Source organism: Zalophus californianus, chromosome 17 (assembly GCF_009762305.2).
Source record: "Zalophus californianus isolate mZalCal1 chromosome 17, mZalCal1.pri.v2, whole genome shotgun sequence".
Lineage (NCBI taxonomy): Eukaryota > Metazoa > Chordata > Mammalia > Carnivora > Otariidae > Zalophus > Zalophus californianus.
Genome location: NC_045611.1, coordinates 55,087,480 through 55,109,949, shown reverse-complemented (window position 1 = coordinate 55,109,949; position 22,470 = coordinate 55,087,480). Strand labels below are relative to the sequence as shown.

General features: G+C 39.2%; 1 protein-coding gene across 1 annotated transcript; it reads left to right on the top strand.

Annotated features, from left to right (window-relative positions):
• Positions 1-765: 765 nt before the first annotated feature.
• On the top strand, positions 766-22,186 carry LOC113935794 (zinc finger protein 677-like). The gene is made up of 4 exons (XM_027618284.2): positions 766-875; positions 3,259-3,324; positions 9,694-9,847; positions 17,141-22,186. Exons 1-4 carry the CDS (start codon positions 819-821, stop codon positions 19,120-19,122), a joined length of 2,259 nt encoding a protein of 752 aa, XP_027474085.2. The 5' UTR covers positions 766-818; the 3' UTR covers positions 19,123-22,186.
• Positions 22,187-22,470: the final 284 nt, after the last annotated feature.

Here is a 22,470-nt window from a genome sequence, read left to right as displayed (position 1 = left end):
ATTGCAACGATATTTAGTTTCCGTAAGCAAAACACAGGATGCCATCCGGTAGGTCTCAAAGGCGTTTGGATTTATAATTCACCTGGAGAGGTGCGGATTCCGGTATCAAGTTTAAAGAGAGAAATTAATTTACATCCATACAGGCAGAAATTTTGGTTCTTTTAGAGGAACGTGCCAGTCCTCCGTCTCCGCAGCCCAGGGTCTGGCCGAAGTCCCAGGAGCGCAGCCCAGCGAATGGGGGAGCAGAAGTGACCATTCCGTGAAAAAGAAGAGCTGTGGTGGACGTCAGTACAAAACTGCACGTTCCCCACAGAGCCGTTCTGCATTTCTCATTCTGGCTTCCCTCACCCACACTCACCGCTCCGGCTTTTGCTCAATTAAATTAGGAGCTGCCATTGTCAGCTCGGTCGCTCCACAAGGACCCCCGTCCCGCCCCCGGTCCCCGCGCTGCTCCGCCTCCCTCGCAGGAGGCGCGTCTCCACCACTCGCCAAAGTTTGGACGGGCACCGGGCTCCGCTTGTCAAATACCGCCGCTTCCAATAAAAGCGGCCCACACTTCCCAAATGTCGGACCCAGCCTCGCTCCAAAAGACACCAGCGGAATTCGAAGGAATCCAAAAGCAGAAACTGAAACCGCCGGGCGAAGAGACAAACACACGCGAAAACTGCGGGACCCCGCCCACTCCAGGGCCCGCCCCCAGCCCCGCCCCCAGCCCCAACCCCGCCGCGCGGCGCACGCGCGCTTGCCTGCAGACCCGGAAGCGGATCGCGCGGAGCAACGGGAGCGCTCCGGTGAGCGAGTCTCCATTTTTCTGGTTCATGCCGCCGGCGCGCTCTTCAGGCCCCTCCTCCACACCCAGTTTCGGGGGTCGCCTGGTAAGGTAAAACCCTTGAACCCCCTCGTCCCTCTAGCCGGGAGGTCGTTCCTGTCGCCCCTCGCGGCGTCGCCGTGTGACGTTCCGAGTCCTGTCGCTCGGTGCGGGACCCGGGAGTCTGCGATTCCGGTTAAAATCGCTCTGAGGCGGGTGCGGGCGCCAGCATTGCTGCCTTCGGCCCTTGTAGACTCCGATCGCGCTGCCGGTCGCTTTCCTGCTCAGAACCTTTCTCGGACTCCCGCCCCCGCCCCCGCCGCCACCCGCGTCGGCACAGGGCTTCCTCCGTACGGTGGATGCAGGCCCTTCGCTCCGCTCCAGGGAGGGCAGGGGGGCAACAGAGATGGCGGGCAGGAGGCCGGAGTCTGCGGAGTTAGGGGCCGTCAGGAAGTTTGGGGAGAAAGAACGGCAGGGATTGAAACAGGCTGCCGCAGAGTGGGGTCGGAGTGTTGGAGGAGGAATAGCGAGGGAGGGAGACAGAAGGATGCGCAAACAGGGAAACCCAGATGGACAAAAGGAGAGAAGAGAAGCAAGGACAAAGAGACATATACAGAGAACAAAACACATAGTGGTCTCGGAGAAGGCGCAGGACCCAAACCCAGGTGAGTACTGAATTGACTGGATGTGGAATATTGAGTTGGGAAGTACTGATTTGTGGCTCTGTAATTAAAATGGGTTGAGTTGGGCGCCTGGGCGGCTCAGATGGGTAAGCGTCTGCCTTCGGCTCGGGTCACGGTCCCCGGGTCCTGGGATCGGGCCCCGCATCGGGCTCCCTGCTCCGCGGGAAGCCTGCTTCTCCCTCTGCCCGCCCCCCACCCCCCGCCCCCGTGTGTCTCTCATGAATAAATAAATAAAATCTTTAAAAAAATTTTTTGTTGAGTTGTTTCAGTTATGCAGAAGAGAGTGAGAGTTGTGAAACCAGGTGTTTGAGGCATCTGCACTTTCTAAGTATTGCATCAGAAGATGATTCCATTTGCAACCCCAATTCATTTAGAGGGCAGAGGCCTGGCTTAGTCAGTTCCGGGTCAGCCTCTTCCTTTCCAAGAAATGGGGGAAGACTTTGTGTCACCGCACGGTGCTTTCCAAAATGGCCATTATTAACAGTACCATTTCTCTTTCCCCCTTTTTTCTGTGGCTCATGTCGTTCTTTTCTAAATCTGATGTAGCTTCACCCTTGTGTTAACCTTAATCTCAGAATCCACTGGATATCTTTTAATTTCGAAATGATTTGCCTTAATTTTTTGTTCAGATTATGAGTTTTATGTGCTTTCTACTTTACCGGGTAGTGGAATTATTGATTGATGTCTGGTAAATAATTTTATAGTATTTCATTATGCATCCATTAAGGATGTTGATGATTTTTTTTTTTTAACACTCAAAATCTAGTTTAGCCAGTTAGTTTCATATTCAGCAGTTCCCTTCCTTTAAGTGATCTGATGAAATTACTGGGCTCTGAGCAGAAGCTTCCAACTAAGTAAATGTTCCCCTCAAGTCCCCTTTGTCTTTTCTGTGCAGATGTTGGGAGGATGGGCTGGATTGATGTGGAACTTTATTCCAGCAGAGCCCATCTGTTTATGATGCAGAGATTGCTCAGCTCTCATCTCCACAGGTGACCCTTCTTCATGTTTTTCAGGACTAGGAACTATTTTCAATTTCATATATTTTTTATTATTTTTTTTTCTGGAAAAGAGGAATTAAATTAACTTGGGTTTGATTAAACCCATTAAAGAGAATCTTCTCTTGTTCAGGAACATGAAAGGTAATCTGGAACTAGGACAAGCCCTTTCTACTTAGACCTGTCTGGGCTACCATTTCAGAATTTACTAATACCCAGGTCTGCTCATTCAATTCAGACCTCTTAAGGGTAACTTGGTAAAAATAGTCCACCTCTGAGACTCAGTGCACCCGCCTGTGAAATGGAGATGATAGACCAGGAATTCTGAATCTGAGCTAATAAGATCTCTGAAATGATTTTGGGAGGAGCTCTGGAGCTGGGGTGGCCCTTAAGATTTAAGAGTTGGTCCAAATTGATGGAATGGACAGGCTTCTGTATCCTGCATCAACCATTTATTGGATGCTGGCTGCCTAGGGAGGAGCCAAGAACTTGAATGCGGCAGTTCCTTTGGCCAAGTGCCAAGGGGACAAAAGACAATGCAGTTTCAGTAGAATGTGTGGGTTTCAGCAGGAGGGGAGGGCTTTCTGAAGAAATGGGTGAAAAATGCACTTGTTGCCCTCCATATAGGAGTTATTGTCCCTGTCTCCCTCCTGTTGCAGTTCGCAGCAAAGGGCTGTCTTTCCCCCATATTAAGGTTCTCCCAGTATGTATATTGTGGCAGAGGAAGGGGTTATGTTGATTCTGAGCATTAAACATTCTTTTTGTCACACAGAACAACCTTTATCTGAGAAAGAAGCCCAGAAGAAGAGGGGAAAAAGGAGGAATGGCTCTTCCCCAGGTAAAAGTCATATTTTTAGTTGATTGTTCTCTTGCCTAAAATGTTTACTCACACTTTCTCCCAGTCTCCTCTCATCTCCATGCAGATTCCATCTCACTGTGACCCAGTGACATGGAACTTGGGAAGAGGCTTTTAGGTGGTCATCCTGTGAAGAATTTTCTGTGCAGGCATTGACTGGAGATAGGGAGTAGACTCTGTGGTGTCAGTGAGGTTGGACATTAAGGATTCTTCAGAGACCCCTTATGGATGCCCTTTCAGCTCATATAAATCAAGATTAAAAAGATTACATATGTAAGTGATGTATTAATGTGCACAAATACTTGAGAAACTCTGGAAAAGAAGACTGATGGGGGATATTTGCTTTTTCTAATTTTATAAATGTCTTCTGACGTTAAACTGGAAACTAGTATATTTCTGACTTCAAAATATTAATACTTTGGAAGAGAATGGGAAATTCAAAGTAGGAATAAGGAATAGAGAGGGTGTTTTGTTTTATTAACATAATTAGTTTTAAAATGTAGAATCAACCAACTTGTCTAACAGTAAGTGTTCTTTAAATTATTCATTGCACACCCATCTCATAAAGACCATGAGGTCTTTATGGAACTCTTGAGGTCTTAGGAACTCTTACACAGCAGATCTTTTAGATAAAAATGTTTATAATTTAGCCAACACATAAGAGCAGAACCTTCTGTCATTAGAGAGGCTGGGGCTAAATTTTGATTTTACTAATTATTGTTAAATGTTGTTTTTTTGTTTGTTTTTTGTTTTTTTTGTATTAAACCTCTCTGGTATATATTTCTGTGGTTCAGTTCCACACAGTGATGGAGTTTAGAAACTAAGAAGTAAAATATCCCCTTCCCATCTTATCTTCCACCATCACTGATTGTCTTCACCAGGAACCAATATTCTCTTTAGTAACTATTATAAAAATCTTATAAAAATGCATTTATATTTGAGAAAATATTCTTCAGTAAATGTTTAATTATATTTTGTAAATTTAAATATTTACATACCATGTGTCTTGGAGTTGTTTTCATGTTAGTAAACATAGAGATAACTGCTTTTTTAGATCCTCATTGGACCAGTCTCTAAATGAAGATACATGGGTCCTCTACAATTTCTTATTGTTACAAAGAATGCCTGCTTCTGAGCAGGCTGACTTCGCTACAGATATCTAAGGATATCTCCAGATTGTATATCTTAAGCATGATTACCAGGTTAACCTGATAATGATGGTGTTCCTGAGGTGGCCAGACATTCCACTTACTAAGTAAAGATTTTAAATCAACTGTCTTAAACATATTTGGCTAAAGGAAGCCATGGAAGAGAACTAAGAAGTAGGAGAATAATGTTTCAACAATTAGAAAATACTAATAAAGAGATAGAAATTATGGTAAAGGGATAGAATAGAAATTCTGGAGCTAAGAAGTAAAATAACCAAAATTGAAAATTCACTAGAGGGTTCAATAGCAGATTGACAAGAAGAATAAAGAATCAGTGAACTTAAACATAGGTTAATTGAAATTATCCAGTGTGAGCAGAAGAAAAGGGAAAAAGAAGAAGAAAGGGGAAAAAATAAAAATGAACAGAGACCAAGAAACCTTTGGGACACCATAGACACTATCAAGAATACTGATATAGGGGCGGTACCTGGGTGGCTCAGTCAGTTGAGCAGCTGACTCTTGATTACGGCTCAGGTCACGATCTTGGGGTCCTGGGATCGAGTCCTGCATCGGGCTCCACACTCAGTGGGGAGTCTACTTGACAATTCTCTCTCTCCCCCTCCCTCCCACCTCCTCCCTGCACACATACCCTCTCTCTAAAATAAATAAATAAAACTTAAAAAACGGGGCACCTGGGTGACTCAGATGGTTAAGCATCTGCCTTCGGCTCAGGTCACGATCCCAGGGTCCTGGGATCAAGCCCCATGTCTGGCTCCTGGCTCAGCCGGGAGCCTGCTTCTCCCTCTCCCTCCGCCTCTCCCCCTGCTCATGCTCTCTCTCTGTATCTCTGTGTCTTGAATGAATAAATAAAATCTTAAAAAAAAAAAAAAGAATACTGATATAATAGGAGTCCTAGAAGGAAGGGACAAGGAAGAAAGAGCAGAAAGAATATTTGAAGAAATAAGATCTGCAAACCACCCAAATTTATCAAAAACATTAACCTACACATCCAAGAAACTCAATGAACTTCAACTATGAGAAATGCATGGAGATCCCTGGCAAGCATATGATCAACTTCTGTAAGACAAAAAGAATGTGGAAAGTAGCAAGACAGAAACAACTTCTCATGGATTCTCAAGAAGTTTAACAGCTTATTTCTCATCAGAAACTGGAGGCCAGGAAGCAGTCTCATGAGATATTTAAAGTTTGAAAGATTAAAAATAAAATCTACCAGGAATTCATTATCAGGCAAACTGTGCTTCAGAATTGATAGTGAAATTAAGAGACTCCTAGATAAACAAAAGCTGAGGAAGTTCACACTAATATCCTTAGCCTACATGAAATACCAGATGGAGTTCTTCAGACCGAAATGAATGGAAACGAGCAGTACCTCTAAGCCATAGGAACAAATGAAGAACACTAGTAAAGGTAACTATATAGGTAAATATAAAAGCCAGTATTATTATAGTTTTGTTTCCTCACTCATTTTTTTCTGTGTGACCTAAAAGACAAATGTAGAAAACAATAATAAAAATCTGCTTTTGAGTGTATTAAACATCTGTTCATCTGTGTTTATAAAGAAGTAGTTTTTTACAATAAGAACATAAGGGGCGACTGTATAGGAGCAGTTGTTATATGCTATTAAAGCTAAGTTAATATCAACTGAAATTCAAATACTACTAGTTCAATATGTAAACTGTAATCCCCACGGTACCCACTCAAAAAAATAACAAAAATATACAGAAAAATGACAAAGGCAATCAAAATGGTATGCACACAAAGACACACAAAGTAGGAAGGAATTATGAAACAAAATATTAGACATACAGAAAGCAAATAGCTAAATAGGCAGAAGTCATACTTAGTAGTAACTTGAAGTGTAAATTGATTAAACTCTTCAATAAAAGACAAAGGAGTTAATTTTTAAAAATTATTTCACTCTATAGCTACAAAAGCCTCACTTTAGATACATAAATAGGTTGAAAGTGAAAGGTTGGGGGCGCCTGGGTGGCTCAGTCATTAAGCGTCTGCCTTTGGCTCAGGTCATGGTCCCAGGTTCCTGAGATCAAGCCCCACATCAGGCTTCGTGCTCAGCGGGAAGCCTGCTTCTCCCTCTCCTACTCCCCCTGTTTGTGTTCCCTCTCTTGCTGTGTCTCTCTGTCAAATAAGTAAATAAAATCTTTTTTTTTAAGATTTTATTTATTTGAGAGAGAGAGAGAGAGAGAGAGCACACATGAGAGGGGGGAGGGTCAGAGGGAGAAGCAGACTCCCCGCTGAGCAGGGAGCCCAATGCGGGACTCGATCCCGGGACTCCAGGATCATGACCTGAGCCGAAGGCAGTCGCTTAACCAACTGAGCCACCCAGGCGCCCAGTAAATAAAATCTTTTTAAAAAAAGTGAAAGGATGGAAAAAGATACTCCATGCAAATAGTAATGAAACCTAGGTGGGTAGCTATACAAATGATAGATGAAATAGACTAAGTTATTAAATTGTTACCAGAGATGTTGAAGGACATTACATGTTGAAAAAAGGGTCAATCCATCAGGAAAATAAAACAACTATGAACAATATGTACATAACAACAGAGCCCCCAGTTTTTTGAAGCAAAAATTGAGGAGCTCTACTATAATAGTTGGAGACCTCAATACTCCCCTTTTAATAATGGAAAGAACAACCAGACATAATATCAGTAAGGAAATGATGGACTGAGCAACACTAAATCAACTAGACTTAGCAGACATGTACAGAACACTCCCAACAAAAACAATGCACTAAAGAATTAGGAATAGAAGAGAACTTCCTCAGTCTCAAAAAAAAAAAAAAAGGTATTACTAAAATTCCACAGCTAACATTATACTCGGTGGTAAACGACTGAAAACTTACACCCTAATACCAAGAACAAAATAAGAGTGCCCCATTTTGTCACCACACTTTAACACTGTACTGAAGTTCTAACCAGAGAAAATAGAGGAAAAATAAATAAAATGTGTCAAAATTGGAAAAGAAATCAAACTATGTCTAGTCACAGAATACATGATCTTATATTTAGAAATAATCCTCAAAAGAACTATTAGAGATAATAAATTCATTGAATTAATACAATATCAACACTCAAAATTCAGTTGTATTTCTGTACACTAGCAATCAACAAATTGGAAGTAAGGAAACAATTCCATTTACAAGAGCATCAAAATGGATGGGAATAAGTTTAACCAAGGAAATGGAAGATTTGTACACACTGAAAACTACAAAGTTGCAGAGAAAGATTAAAACCTAAATAAATGTCAAGATAGCCTGTGTTTGTGGATTGGAAGACATTAAGATGGTAGTACTCCCCAAAGTGAGATAAAGAGTAATGCAATCCCCAGCAAAATCTCAACGGCCTTTTTTGCACAAATTCTAAAACTCATTGATTTGGTAAGGACCAAAAATAACCAAAATTAACATGAGAAAGAACAAGGCTGGAGGACCTAGGATTCCCAACACCAAACTTTTTTTTTTTTTTAAGATTTTATTTATTTGACAGAGACATAGCAAGAGAGGGAACACAAGCAGAGGGAGTGGGAGAGGGAGAAGCAGGCTTCCTGCTGAGCAGGGAGCCCAACGCGGAACTCGATCCCCGGACTCTGGGATTATGACCTGAGCTGAAGGCAGACGCTTAACCAACTGAGCCACCCAGGCGCCCCGCAACATCAAACCTTACTACAAATCTTGAGTAATCAAAACTATAACTCCAGCAGAGGCTAGAAGTATAGATCAAAGCGATAGAACTGAGCATCCATAAATAAACCCATACATCTATAGCCAATTCCTTTTTTATAAGGGTGCCAAAAACAGTGGAAAAAGAACACTCTTAAATGGTGTTGGCACACTGGATATCCATGTGAAAGAGAATAAAACTGAAACTACCTTGTACCATATAAATAATTCAGAATTAATCAAAGACCAAATGTAAAAACTAAAACTAAAACTCTTGGATGAAAACATAGAGGTAAATCTTCATGACCTTGGAGTTGGCAGTGGGTTTAATATATGACACCAAAAGCAAAAGAGAAAGAAAATAGATAAAGTGGTCATCATCAAAATTAATAATGTTTGTGCACTGAAGGACATTATCACATAAGTGAAACATAATCTACCAAATGGGAGGAAATAGTTTGCAAATCACGTATCTAGGAAGGGTCTAGAACCTAGAATATATGAAGAACTTCTACAGTTCAACAACCAAAATAAAAAGAACCCAATTTTTAAAAATGGTTAAAGGATTTTAATAGACATTTCTCCATAGAAAATAAACAACTGAAACAGGCCACTGAAGAGAGGTTCAATGAAATTAGTCCTTAGTGAAATGCAAAGTCAAAACCACAATGAGATACCATTTCACACCCACTAGGATGAGAATAGTAAAACAAAAAGTGTTGGTAAAGATGTGGAGAAATTAGAATCATGACACATTCTGTTAAAATGTTGTAGCTGCTGTGGAAACCAGTGGCAGATTCTTGAAAAATTAAACCATGTGACCCAGTAATTCCACTCCTAAGTATATAACCAAAAGAATTGAAAACAGGTATCCAAACACCTACTTGTACTTGAAAGTTCATAGCAACATTATTAACATTAGCCAAAGGTGATAACCAAATGCCCATCAGTAGATAGTGAATACAGTCTGGTCCTATGATGGAATACTATTCAGCCATATAAAAAAGCAATGTACTGATACATACTACCTCATGGATGAACCCCAAACATTATTCCAAGTCAAAGAAGCCAGATGCAAAAAAGTAACATTTTATACCATTCCATTTACATGAAAAATCCAAAATAGGTAAATCCATAGAGACAAAGCATTAGTGGTTGCCAGGGACTGGGGAAGAAAGGGGGAATAGGAAGCACTTGCTTAATGGGTAAAGGATTTCCATTGGGAATGATAAAAATGTTTTTGATCTAGACTGAGGTGATGTTTGTTCAACACTGTGAATGTATTAAATGCCACCGAATGGTATCTAAAAATGGCTAATTTTGTTATGTTGAGTTTCACGTAAGAAAATTAGAGAACTATAACTTGCTCAGAATTATCTTACACAGATCAGTTGGAACACTCACTCCAGTCAAGTCAGACTTTACACATCTCTGCTTCTTTTATTTTGTGTCAAAATCAGAACACTCTGTCTCTCCGCTTGGTGAAATGTGTTTTCATTTCAGGGACGGGTGACCTTCAGGGATGTGGCCATAGAATTCTCTCAGGAGGAGTGGGAGTGCCTGGACCCTGCTCAGAGGGCCTTGTACAGGGACGTGATGGTGGAGAACTACAGGAACCTGGTCTCCCTGGGTGAGGATAGTTTCCCTCCAGAAGTCGGTAATTACTTTTGTATATTTTTGCATTTTCTCTTTAGAGCCCCTGACTTGATTGTATGAGTTTCAAATCCCTGTTCTTAAGGGAGTGATTGAAGCTGTTTTGATTGAGAATGGAAAGGCTTCAAAATGTCAAGTGGACTCTAACTTTCCTTTTCTTCAGAAGTTTTGCGTTTTCCTGCTTCATTAGGTGATTGCAGAACGTTAATAGTCAGAAAACCCTACAGTGAATTTTTAAAAAATACCTGATTCTGTGGTCTTATCCTTGTGCTTTTGATTCAGTAGTTCTTGGAAGAGAACTAAATATCTGCATACATAAAATAACCCCAAGCATTCAGAAGGAGGCAGCTGACTGATTTTTGAACTACTTTTCTACGCCCACATATAATGAATGTCCTCTCTTCTTCACTGAACAAAGAGCCGGGAATATGTTCTGGAAGAGCAAAGCATATCATGTTCTTTTTTCTTTATAATTTGAAGTCTCTTGAGCTGAATGTTATCTCCATTTTGGAACAAGGGGAAGAGCCCTGGACTGTGGAAAGTGAAGTGAATATAGGGGGAAATGCAGACAGGTGGGAATGCATTGGGATGTGAACACAAGTAAGAGGTCAGATGGGCAGAGTAAGCTTCTCCATTAAATATTGTTTGGGAAAGATCTATGGGAAAATAAAGAAGTTTCTTATGAGCTCTCAAAGAAAACCCTCCCCCACCCCATACACACTTCTCAGTCTGTTATTCAAATGTGTAAATCAAATATGTAAAAGTTTAGACTCCCATTGTCATGACCTGCAACATTCTTACCTGGCCCTTCTGACCATATTGGTGCCATGGTTTGAGAGGGACTGAGATGGCTGCCTCTAAGGAGTCTTTCCCCTTGATTTCTCTTGGTTCTCATTCCATACAGATCAGAGCTGAGGCCTCTGTAGTGCTGACCCCAGGACCTATTCAATTTCCATTTCCATTTTACATCCTTGGGAGAACTTATCAGGAGACAAACAAAATGGCTGCCCTGGGGCTCCATGACACTTCATGGAGCTGTGTCAAGCCCTCTCTGCCTGTTCAGGCCCCTCAGCCATTTCTCCAGTTCTCATTTTGCCATTCGTGTCTAAAAAGAAATGGGGTGGGTCTTTCTGAGATTGTGGCCCAGCAGTAATCTAAAGACTAGAGACAGATGCTCTCTGATCCCCACTGCCATATGGGGGTATAGCCCAGTCATTCAGGCATTCACCCTGCCGTCTGGGTAGAGCACACAGCCCCATTCAAGAACCCCACAAAATTTGACCCTCTTATTTACTCCTGTATCTTGTATTTTTCTCCCTCTTCTGCTCCCTACTTAGTCCTGGAACATAGAAGACCCTGGTCTTCCTGGTTTCTTATTCTCCTCTAAGATTTTGCCTCTGAAACTTGCTTTTATGAAATCCAGTTCCAAGGGTCTAAAGTTTCATCCTCTCTTCCTGCTGTGAGAATCCACCTTTAGGGGACACACAGCTTCACAGTGGACTCTCCCATGGAGGAGGTTTACTGGGTAACAAAATTCTTGAAGAAGAACATTGATTAGTGTGTTACAATATCATGCTGCTGCATAAAGAAGTGCTCCTTGAAGCCACCAGATGGAGTGGTCCGCATGTCCCAGGGTACTGAGATAGAAGGTGTCAGATCGGAGTGATAACATGCCTCGAGTTGTCCTAGTTTCTGTGCAGTTTAACAGTGCTGCCCTAAGGCAGTGACAGTGTTGATCAGACATAATATGATCATCTCCTTTGAGCCAGCAATAAAATGGTCATCTCGCCCTCCCTCCTAGCCTCTGCAAACATGGATCTCTACTGTCTCCATAGGTTTGCATTTCCCAGAATGTCATAAAGTTGGAATCAAACTGGATATGTAGCCTTTTCAGTTTGTCATGCATTTGAGTTTCCTCCACGTCTTTTCCTGGCTTGACAGCTCATTTCTTTTTTAGTGCTGAATGAATAATATTTCCATTGTCTGAATGAACCACAGTTTATTTCTCCATTCATCTACTGAAAGACACCTTGCTGGCTTTCAAGTTTTGGCAATTACAGGTAGAGCTGCTATAAACATTCACATGCAGGTGTGTGTGTGTGTGTGTGTGTGTATATGTGTGCGCGCGTGCACTATTTGGTTTTTGTAGCATTTCATTCCTTTTTATTGCCACATAATATTCCATGTATGAATACCACACTTTATCCATTCATGCATCGGTGGACATTTGGGTTGTTTCTGCCTTATTGCTATTATGAATAATGCTGCTATAAACATTTTTGTACAAGTTTTTGTGGGGACATACACTTTTCATTTCTCTTTAGCATATAGCTGGGAGTGGAACTGCTGGTTCATACGGTAATTCTCTTTAATCTTTTGAGGAACCGCCAGACTATTTTCCAAAGCAACGGCACCATCTTACATTCCCACCAGGGATGTATGAGCATTCCAGTTTCTCCATATCCTTACCAACACTTGTAATCTGTTTCCTTGATTATAGCCATTCTGGTTTTGATTTGTACTTCCCTAATGACTAATGATAGTCATCTTTTTGTGTGCTTACTGGCCATTTTTCTATATTTTTCAGATTCTTTGTCCATTTTAAAATTGGATTGTCTTTTTGTTGTTGAGTTTTAAAGAGTTCTTTATATATTCTAGATGCAAGTCTCTTATCAGATACATGATTAGCAAATATTTTCTTCCATTCTGGGGGTTCTCTTTTGACTTTCTTGAAGGCTGAGTTTAAAGGCTGCAGGAGATAATTTTTATTGAGATTTTGTTTGTAAACTAGGTTCCTGTAGGGTCTACAATAACAATCCGAAAATCGATTTTCATGACTGGGAGGATTTGAGGTTAAATGCTAAAAATTTCTCAATCTTAACTTTCCAGGATGAAAGGCACTTAGGCACATTTGGGAGCACTTTTGTTTCGACTCAGATCAGTTCCACCTGCAGCCTAGTCATGTGGGTCACAACACCCACGATGCTCCCCTTGGACACCGCCCCCCCCCCCCACTGTGCTTTACTGGCCATGTTCTTCCTATTTCAGTATTTCTCTTCCTGTTTACAAAAGTAAATTTCAATATATAAGATCATATTACCTGTTTTGACCAAGACAGAAATGTTTCACTACTGACAATGTTGGGTCCAGAGGACACAGAGTCACTTCATCTTACCAAGGAAGCCACCTTCCAGTAACCCTCTGAGAAGATGATAGTGTCCACATATAAGAGAGATCATACTGTATTGGGCTTTTTGGCTGACTTATTCCACTTAGCATAGTGTCTTCAAGGACCATCCATGTTGTCACAAATGGCAAGATTCTATTCTTTTTTTTAGGCTGGATAATATTGTATTGTATATACACATCTTTACCCATCAGTGGACACTTAGACTGTTTCCATATCATGGCTCTTATAAATAGTGCTGCAGTGAACAGTTTATCTTTTTGAGTTAGTGTTTTTGTTTTCTTCAGATAAATACTCAGAAGAATTGGTGGATCATACAGTAGTTCTATTTTTTATTTTTTTAGGAATGACCATACCGTTTTCCATACTGGCTACACCAATTTAGACTCCTACCAAGAGTGCACAAATTCTCTATCCCCTCACCAACACTTTTATTTCTTGTCTTTTTGATAAACTGCCATTCTGACGGGTGTGAAGTGGTATCTCATTGTGGTTTTGATTTGCATTTCCCTGATGATGAGTGATGTTGAGCTTCTTTTCATGGTTCTGTATGTCTTTGTTGGAAAATGTCTATTCAGATCTTTTGCTCCTATTTTAAATTGGATTATTTGGGGGCTTTTAGCTATTATTTTGGATTATTAGCCCCTAATCAGATACATGATTTGCTAATATTTTCTCCCATTCAGTAGGTTGCCTTTTCATTTTGTTGATGGTTTCCTTTGCTGTGCAGAATTTTTTTAGTTTGATGTAAGTCCCACTTATTTTTGCTTTTGTTGATTTTACTTTTGGTGTCAAGAGTGAGAAAAAATCATTGCCCAGACTTGTGTCAAGTTGCTTATTACCCCCTATCTTTTCTCCTAGGAGTTTTATGGTTTCAGGTGTTAAGTTCATGTCTTTAATCTATTTTGGGTTAATTTTTGTGTATGGTATCAGATAGTGGTCCAGTTCCATTCTTTTGCATGTGGCTGTCCAGTTTTCCCAATACCATGAAGAGACTGTCCTTTCCCCATTGTATATTCATGTCTCCTTTGTCATAAATTAATTGACTGTGTGTGTGGGTTTCTTTCTGGGTTCTCTTCTGTTGATCTCTGTGTCTGTTTTTATGCTAATACCATATTGTTTTAATTACCACAGCTTTGTAATGAAGGAGTTTGAAATCAGGGAACGTGATGCCTCTAACTTCGTTCTTCTTTCTCAAGATGCTTTGGCCATTCAGGGTCCTTTGTGGTTCCATACAGATTGTAGGATTTCTCTATTTTGTGCCCAGGTTTTTACATGGACATAAATTTTCAACTTATTTGTATAAATACGAAAGAGTTTGATTGCTAGATCATATTTAAGAGTATATTTAATTCTATAAGAAAGTGGTATACCATTTTGCATTCCCACCAGCAATGAATGAGAGTTATTATTCCACATCCTCAGTAGTATTTGGTATTTCAGTGTTCTGGATTTTGGCTATTCATAAATGTGTAGTGGTATCTCATTGTTTAACACACATTTTCCTCAGTTAAATATATGACATTCTTTAAGCTGATAAACTGTGGTATCTTGAGGACATACTTTTTAAGTTACTGCCTTAGTCACAGAAATACCATTCAATTGACTTGCCTTAGCTTTCTGTATAAGATACATTATTTTTTCCCTTTATATGTAGTTTTCTGAAAATAACTTTTGAATTTAATTTTCATTTTACTTTTTCTTGTTACAAATAATTTATTCTAATATTCTTGTTTAGATTCATCATGTACATCTTGGTATACTAATCTAATATTTAGATATCTCATTTTATTGAAGGAAACAAAGGAAGTTTTTTTATACTCCATGGTTTCCTTATTACTACTGCTCCTAATACTTGGGTTTCCCAGAAAATTTCTTAAGCTCTTGAAATTACATATCTCAGTAAACCCATGAAGCCTGCTTTGTTCCTGTCCTCATTTTCAACTGAACTCCATAAAAAAAGTCACCTGGTCCTTGTTGACACACATCCCATTGCTGTCCTGATTTTCTGTGATTGGCTGCTTATGTTGCTAACCACATCTATGCACATAGACCTCTGCCATGGACCACGGTGACACAGCCAAAAATTGTTTCTATGTTTAAATACTGCTATTAACATTGTCCTTCCATATAAACATTCTGTGTTCTAGATCATTTAGTAATGCTCCTTAGGGGCACTAATTTCTGATGATGTTTTTGAAGTCAGATTATGTAACTATGTACACACACAACACACGCATCTAGTTAAAAGCACTTCTCACCTGATGTCTCTTGTATGTCTGGGATTGTAATGTTAAAAGAAGATTATGATTTCAGATAATTTACAAATTCCAGAAAAAGACATTGTTATTTTTCTGTTACAAGCAAGGACATTTGGATTAAAAATCTTATATAAATTGATGTTTCTCTTTTTAAAAGTATATAATTTAGTTAATGTCACTTTTTTACCAAATATAATGACATCCCCAAAGAATTTAAACCTTGGCAAAAGCTTCCTGCTAACTTATTTTCCACCATATAACCTTCGTGCCCCTAGCCAGAAGATTGTCAGTCATCCAGTACCCATGATCATCTTCCATTGCTGTACCTTTGAGAGTATTTTATTGTATCTGCATGTGTTTATACAGTGAGTTTATCCATTCTCCTCTTGATAGCCATATCCAGGTTTTTGCTTTTTGGGGGTCCTGTTAAGAACATTCTTAAATGTGTCTGGAATATATCTATATATATCTCATATAGTGTGTGTGTATACATATATATGTGTGTGTATATATATATATTATGTATAACTCTCTTGACTATATACCTAGAAATGGAATTTGTGGGATATTCAGTTTGATTTTTTTAGAGAGGTGTGAGCTGGGGTGGAGAGATAGGGGGAGGGGCAGAGGGAGAGAATCCCAGGCGGACTCCATGCTGAGTGTGGAGCCCAACATGGGGCTCAGTCCCATGACCCTGAGATCATGACCTGAGCCGAAATCAAGGGTCAGATGCTTAACTGACTGAGCCACTCAGGTGCTCCACAGTTTGATAGTTTTTGGAGCCAATACTGAAATAAATGCAAGCCTACAATCTTCCTATAAGACCATACTGTCTCCCTGTTGAATGTCTTCCACTTTCACCTCATACCCATAGTGTAAGTTCTTACAGAATGAGTCAGTATTCTTCCTGTTGCCAAATCGGCTCCTCTCTTTTTTCAAGGTCAGGCTTTTAACTGTTAAAACACAATCATATCACCATAGATGTGCAAGCACAAGCACTGCTCCCACTTTTCCTGTTACTCCTTGTGCTTCACTCTTGCTTTTCTGAACCCAAATCCTGGCCTTTGCTCAGATTTTTCATTGATCTAAACAAACTACTGGTATCTCCTGGTATATTAATTTTGAGCACCAAAGCACCTGTTTCCACAGGACTTGCCCCTCCCCACACCGCATCACCCATACAAGGAAAGACCCCTATTCATACGCAGTACACCTTGCTCAGTACAGCAGTGTGATCTGGTGTTTAATAATAATGTATGGGGTATGATGAAAGAAAAAAGGTATTTTAAGAAAGCTGTGTGTTAAAATTAATTAAACAGTTGATAAATCTAGCAGGTTAAGTAACCAGTTACACAAAATAATAGTCTCTGGAATTCTAAAGAATTCTTCCCTGAGAACTAAAAGAATTTACATTCCATAAGGAACACACAGTAGGAGAAATGAAAGACATGTTGAGAATCACTGAATTATGAAATAACAGGTTCAGGTAAACACATTTTTATAAAGATTAAGAATTAGGGAAGACAGAAACCTCAATTATGATCTCATGTACAGTTATATAACAGCCAGTATATAGATCAGCTCCCTAATCACGAAGTATCAATTATCCAGGTATCTGGCCAAAAAATATGTATAGTTTATAATGTATGTTTAGAAAACTTATCTTAAGATCAGAGAATATGGAAAAATTTATAAAAAGAAAACTTAAAAACAGTATATATTACAGTAGTGTTTGTATATTATAATAGTGTTTGAAGACTGTGCTTGAGAAATTTCTTATGTTCACTATAAGCATGTTTTTTGTATGAGTATGTAATTCAGTATAAAATATTTACCTTCTATTTGATAGGATGCCTTTCTGCTGGATTTGAAATCAAGGAATTACCACCAATAGAGGACATTAATGAAGGAGAATTATACCACTTAGTGATACTGGAGAGAAATGAAAGCCATAGCATCAAGGATTTTGATCTCAAGAAAGACTGGGAAAATATGCATGAGTTTGAGAGTCACTGGAGATATGACGCAAGAAATTACAAAGAAGTGCCTTTGACACATAACAAAAATCTCACTCATAGAAAAGATCAACAGCTTAATAAATCCTCAATTACTTTTCCTCAAAAGCAGAGTATTTCTGTAAAAAATAATACATACCAATATTTCATGCCTGATGAGCCATCTGTAAGGCATTTGTTAAAACTGGAAAATAACATAAGTGATGCTGGAAATTGGTACATAAACTGTTTGGGAAATAGAACTGGATTAAGTTTGCAGGCACACCTGGCTGAACTGCAGAGATTTCATACTGAGGAAAAAATGTATGAATGTAATCAGGTTGAGAAATCTTTGAACGATTCCGTTTCACCACTTCAGAGAATTCCATCTAATATCAAAAACATTTGGAATAAATATAGGAAGATTTTAAAATATCCTTTGTTACCTGCACAATACAGAAGAGCATACACTAGAGGAAAATCTTACAACTGTAATGACTGTGGGAAGGCTTTTAGCAAAAGCTCAAACCTCATGAGTCATGAGAGAATTCATTCAGGACAGAGACCTTACAAATGTAATGAGTGTGGCAAAGCCTTTACGGAGCGTTCACATCTTACTCAACATAAGAAAATCCATACTGGAGAGAAACCTTACAAATGTAATGAGTGTGGCAAAGCCTTTAACCAGTGTTCGAACCTCACTAGACATCAGAGAGTCCATACAGGAGAGAAACCATATAAATGTAACATATGTGGCAAGGTCTGTAGTCAAAATTCAAACCTTGCAAATCATCAGAGAATGCATACTGGAGAGAAACCTTACAAATGTAATGAATGTGGTAAGGCCTTTATCCAGCGTTCACACCTTTGGAGTCATGAGAGAATTCATACTGGAGAGAAACCTTACAAATGTAATGAATGTAACAAAGCCTTTGCTGAACGTTCAAGCCTTACTCAACATAAGAAAATCCATACCGGAGAGAAACCTTACAAATGTAATGAGTGTGGCAAAGCTTTTAAGCAGTGCTCACACCTCATTAGACATCAGAATACACATCCTGGAGAGAAGCCACACAAATGTACTGTATGTGGCAAAGCTTTCATCCAAAGTTCTAGCCTTATAGAACATCAGAGAATTCATACAGGAGAAAAACCTTATAAATGTAATAAATGTGATAAGGCTTTTATCAGACGGTCACACCTGTGGGGTCATGAGAGAACTCATACTGGAGAGAAACCTTACAAATGTATTGAGTGTGGCAAAGCCTTTGCTGAGCGTTCAAATCTTACTCAACATAGAAAAATCCATACTGGAGAGAAACCTTACAAATGTAATGAGTGTGGCAAAGCTTTTACCCAATTTGCAAACCTTACTAGGCATCAGAAAATACACACTGGAGAGAAACCACACAAATGTGATGTGTGTGACAAGGCTTTTATCCAAAGTTCAAGCCTTATGGAACATCAAAGAATTCACACAGGAGAAAAACCTTATAAATGTAATAAATGTGATAAGGCTTTTATTAAACGTTCTCACCTTTGGGGTCATGAGAGAACTCATACTGGAGAGAAACCTTATAAATGTAATGAGTGTGGCAAAGCCTTTACGGAGCGTTCACATCTTACTCAGCATAAGAAAATCCACACTGGAGAGAAACCTTATACATGTAATGAGTGTGGCAAAGCTTTCACCCAGTTTGCAAAACTTACTAGGCATCAGAAAATACATGGTGAAAAGAAACATTATAAATCTAGTATGTGTGGCAGTGGTTTTATTCAAAGCTCAAGCTTTGGGGATCATCAAAGAAATCACAGTAGAAAGAAACCTTACAAATAAAATGATTAAGCAAGTGTTCAAGCCTTATTCAACATCAGTATTCCATCATGGAGAGGAACCATATGAAACTAATGTATGTGGCAAAGCCTGTAACCAGGGGTTTACACCTCACTTGATAACAATATAAATCTCTAAAAGAAAGCACACAAATGTAACGTATGGCAAGGCTTATCCAAAGTTTATACCTTGTGGAACATAACAGTTCTTACTAGATAGAAACCTTACAAATGTAGTGAGTGTGATCAGCTTTATAAAAAAATGTACAGCTTGGGGGGGAGAAATAGGGGAGTGTGACTAAGAGGTACAAATTTCCAGTGATTAAAGAAAAAAAAAACTACAATTTTGTGGTCATGAAAATTCATATGAGATGGAAACCATATAAATGTGTCAAGGTCCTTATCTCAGGAAACACCAAAGAATTCATACTGGACAGAAACATTACAAATATAATGAAGGTGATAATTTATTTAGCCAATTCTCTCAATGGACTACAATAAGAAAATTCATACTAGGGGAAGTAGGTCTATTTTGAGGATTAACCAATCTTAGATGTTAAATTCCACAGTAAATTTAAATTACTTAAAACTAATGAGATGATGTGTATCAACAGAACAAGGGTATCTGTGGAAAGACGTAATTATCTTCAGCTTATCATTTTTTAAAATAGTTTAAGTAATATCAACACCCCATGTGGAATTCAAACTCACAACCCCAAAATCAAGAGATGCCACTTGCTCTTCTGGCTGAGCCAGCCAGAAGCCACTATATATTTTTTTTTTACTCAATTTCCTGAGGCTGCATTATTATTGATGACTTACAACCTGAAGTTTGGAACCCACTGATGTTATACTTTAATCACACACATTTCATGTGTCACCGTGATGGTCTCAGAAGGGATCGGTAAGGTGAAAGGACCTAGCTCATTAGCTGGGGCTTATTCATACCTATGTAACCAGGAAAACCTAGGACCCTGATTTTAAGATACGGTATGGTGTAAGTTTGAGAGCATAGGGAGTGGCAGGGAATAGTGTAAAACTGTTACCTAAGTTGCCATGTTTTCTGTGATCACAGCCTCTTCTCTGGATTTGGTGGTATGACTGAGGGCCTTCGTTGATGATTACAGGGAAGGAAGATGATGAAACAGCGTAGGCCAGGACCCTGAGAATGAGATTGTCATGTGAGTAGGACAGGTGACTGGGGTTGGCATATGTGGTAGAAAAAATGGAGGGGGAATGATGATCTCTCTTTTGAAAGGTAATAGTTGTGTATCATGGATTAGTAGAAATTAGTCTTAATTTTGGAAACTGAAGAGAAAGTTCTAGAGGACATTTTAATCAAAAGAACCAGAGTAGTATGCTTGTGAAATACTCAAATTTGGCCACTGAAATTGCATTTTGATACCATTTTATTTAGGATATTATAAATTCTCATATCTAAATAAGTAAAATAGAAACCCTTTTTTGTAACACTGAATGAACCACGTGCCTTTTATTAGCCCAAGTGCATCCCACACCTCATCGGGGCATTTTATAATGAACACTAATAATACATCCTTGGGCTCCCTAAGTTGAATGTCATCCCTAACAACTTTTTTCCATGTTAGATTCACACAACTTACAGTCTTGGAAATACATATTCATAATTTCAATTTGAAAGCTACACAATTTCAAACTCTCACCCTCTAAAAACCTGCCTCCCTGTTCATGAACACACACTGTACAATTACATTTCTACATGCCTTTCTTTTGTGCTGAAATGAGACCCATGGGTTGCACCTTTACATGAAATGAAAATAGAAAAATAGTAAGCATGTGAAAAGTATTAGGAAATAAAAGAAGATTTCAGAAATAAAGATAATCTCTTTTGTGCTGGAGTGCTGAGGGAAATAAGTTGAAAAGATCAGTGTTCGTCAAGTTTACTCTCAAGAACAAAGAATGACACAATGGGATTCTTTTGATAACTAGCAGTCTCATATATTTACCCTCTAAAACATTTTTTGCTAGTTTGCACTTGTGCTTACTCCACTGGAAGAGGATGTTTGGATGTCATGAATGAGGACTTCATACAATAAAGTGTTATGAGGACGTTTATTACATAATGATGCTTTCTGGAGAGAGCAGGATAGACCTCCTCAGGTTGTTCTAAAAATGGCTAGAGAACACAGGGAATGATGACTGGCTTGTTATGATGGATACTATGTGGGGCTGGGTTGATGGCACTCACTTATGGTGTGAACTTTCAACTAATGCCAAGGGAAGGGGCTCTCGGGCTTTATTAGCTTGCCCTGCCCAGATGGGCAGCATAGTAAGAGGTTATAATGAGGCCTAACAGGTATCGTTCGTCAGACATCAAAAATGGAGTCAGACTAACTGTTTACTCCTGACTTGTAGGGAAAGACCACAATCTTCCTCATGCTAACACACTACCTTCGTTTTCCTGGTGCACGTACAGACCCCGCAGCACAATATGATTGATGAAAATGGTGAAATACTGTTTAGATAAATTACCTAAGGTATTTTTCCACTTATGATGTCACAATTATATTCTGTTAAGTTATAGTCTAATATTAAAATACATGTGGAAGTGATAGAATATGTCCCATCTACAAGACTTTTGTAGATCTCTCACTTTAGAATGGAATGAATGGAATCTCAAAATCAGTCCTTTCATTTCTCTACCAAGATACTAGAATCAGAATATCTGTATTGAAACTTGGCAAATTATTTTAGTTTTAGGTTCAGATAAATTAACTTATAATAAATTTCAAAGGAAATAAATCTTTAAGTTAGAAAATGCTGAACTAGTAATTTTTGAATCTCATTTGCAACACCTATCAAGTCATGGGTTGCATGGAACGTACTTTCAGGATAAAGAACAAAGTCCGCTGATAAAATCTGTCTCTTCCCAGTTACCCTTGACTACCTTGTCATTTAATATTAATAAGGGGTATTTTTAATTTGGTCTGCAAAATGTTTTCTCTAACACCTTTTTCTTTTACCTTCTGTTGTTTAGGTGTGAATATGAGATTTGAAAAATCCCTAATATCCTTATTAAGAATTGCATTATTAAAATTTCTAGCTAATTGGAAAAACTTACTAGGATTATCATTTCCACATAAACAAGACAAAACGTAATGATGAAAAGGGCTTTGCCCCTCACCATTCACCCTCGGTCATACAGTGGCCGTCCTGCTATAAGGAGAGAAGGCTGCTAATGGAGGTAGAGCAGGCAGAGAACTGCCCAGGGGACCTGTCACATCCAACACTACAACTCTGGGCTTCCTGTTACTTGGGAAATGATAAACCACCTACTTGTTTCAGCCACTGTTTTCCAGGAGGTCTGTCACTC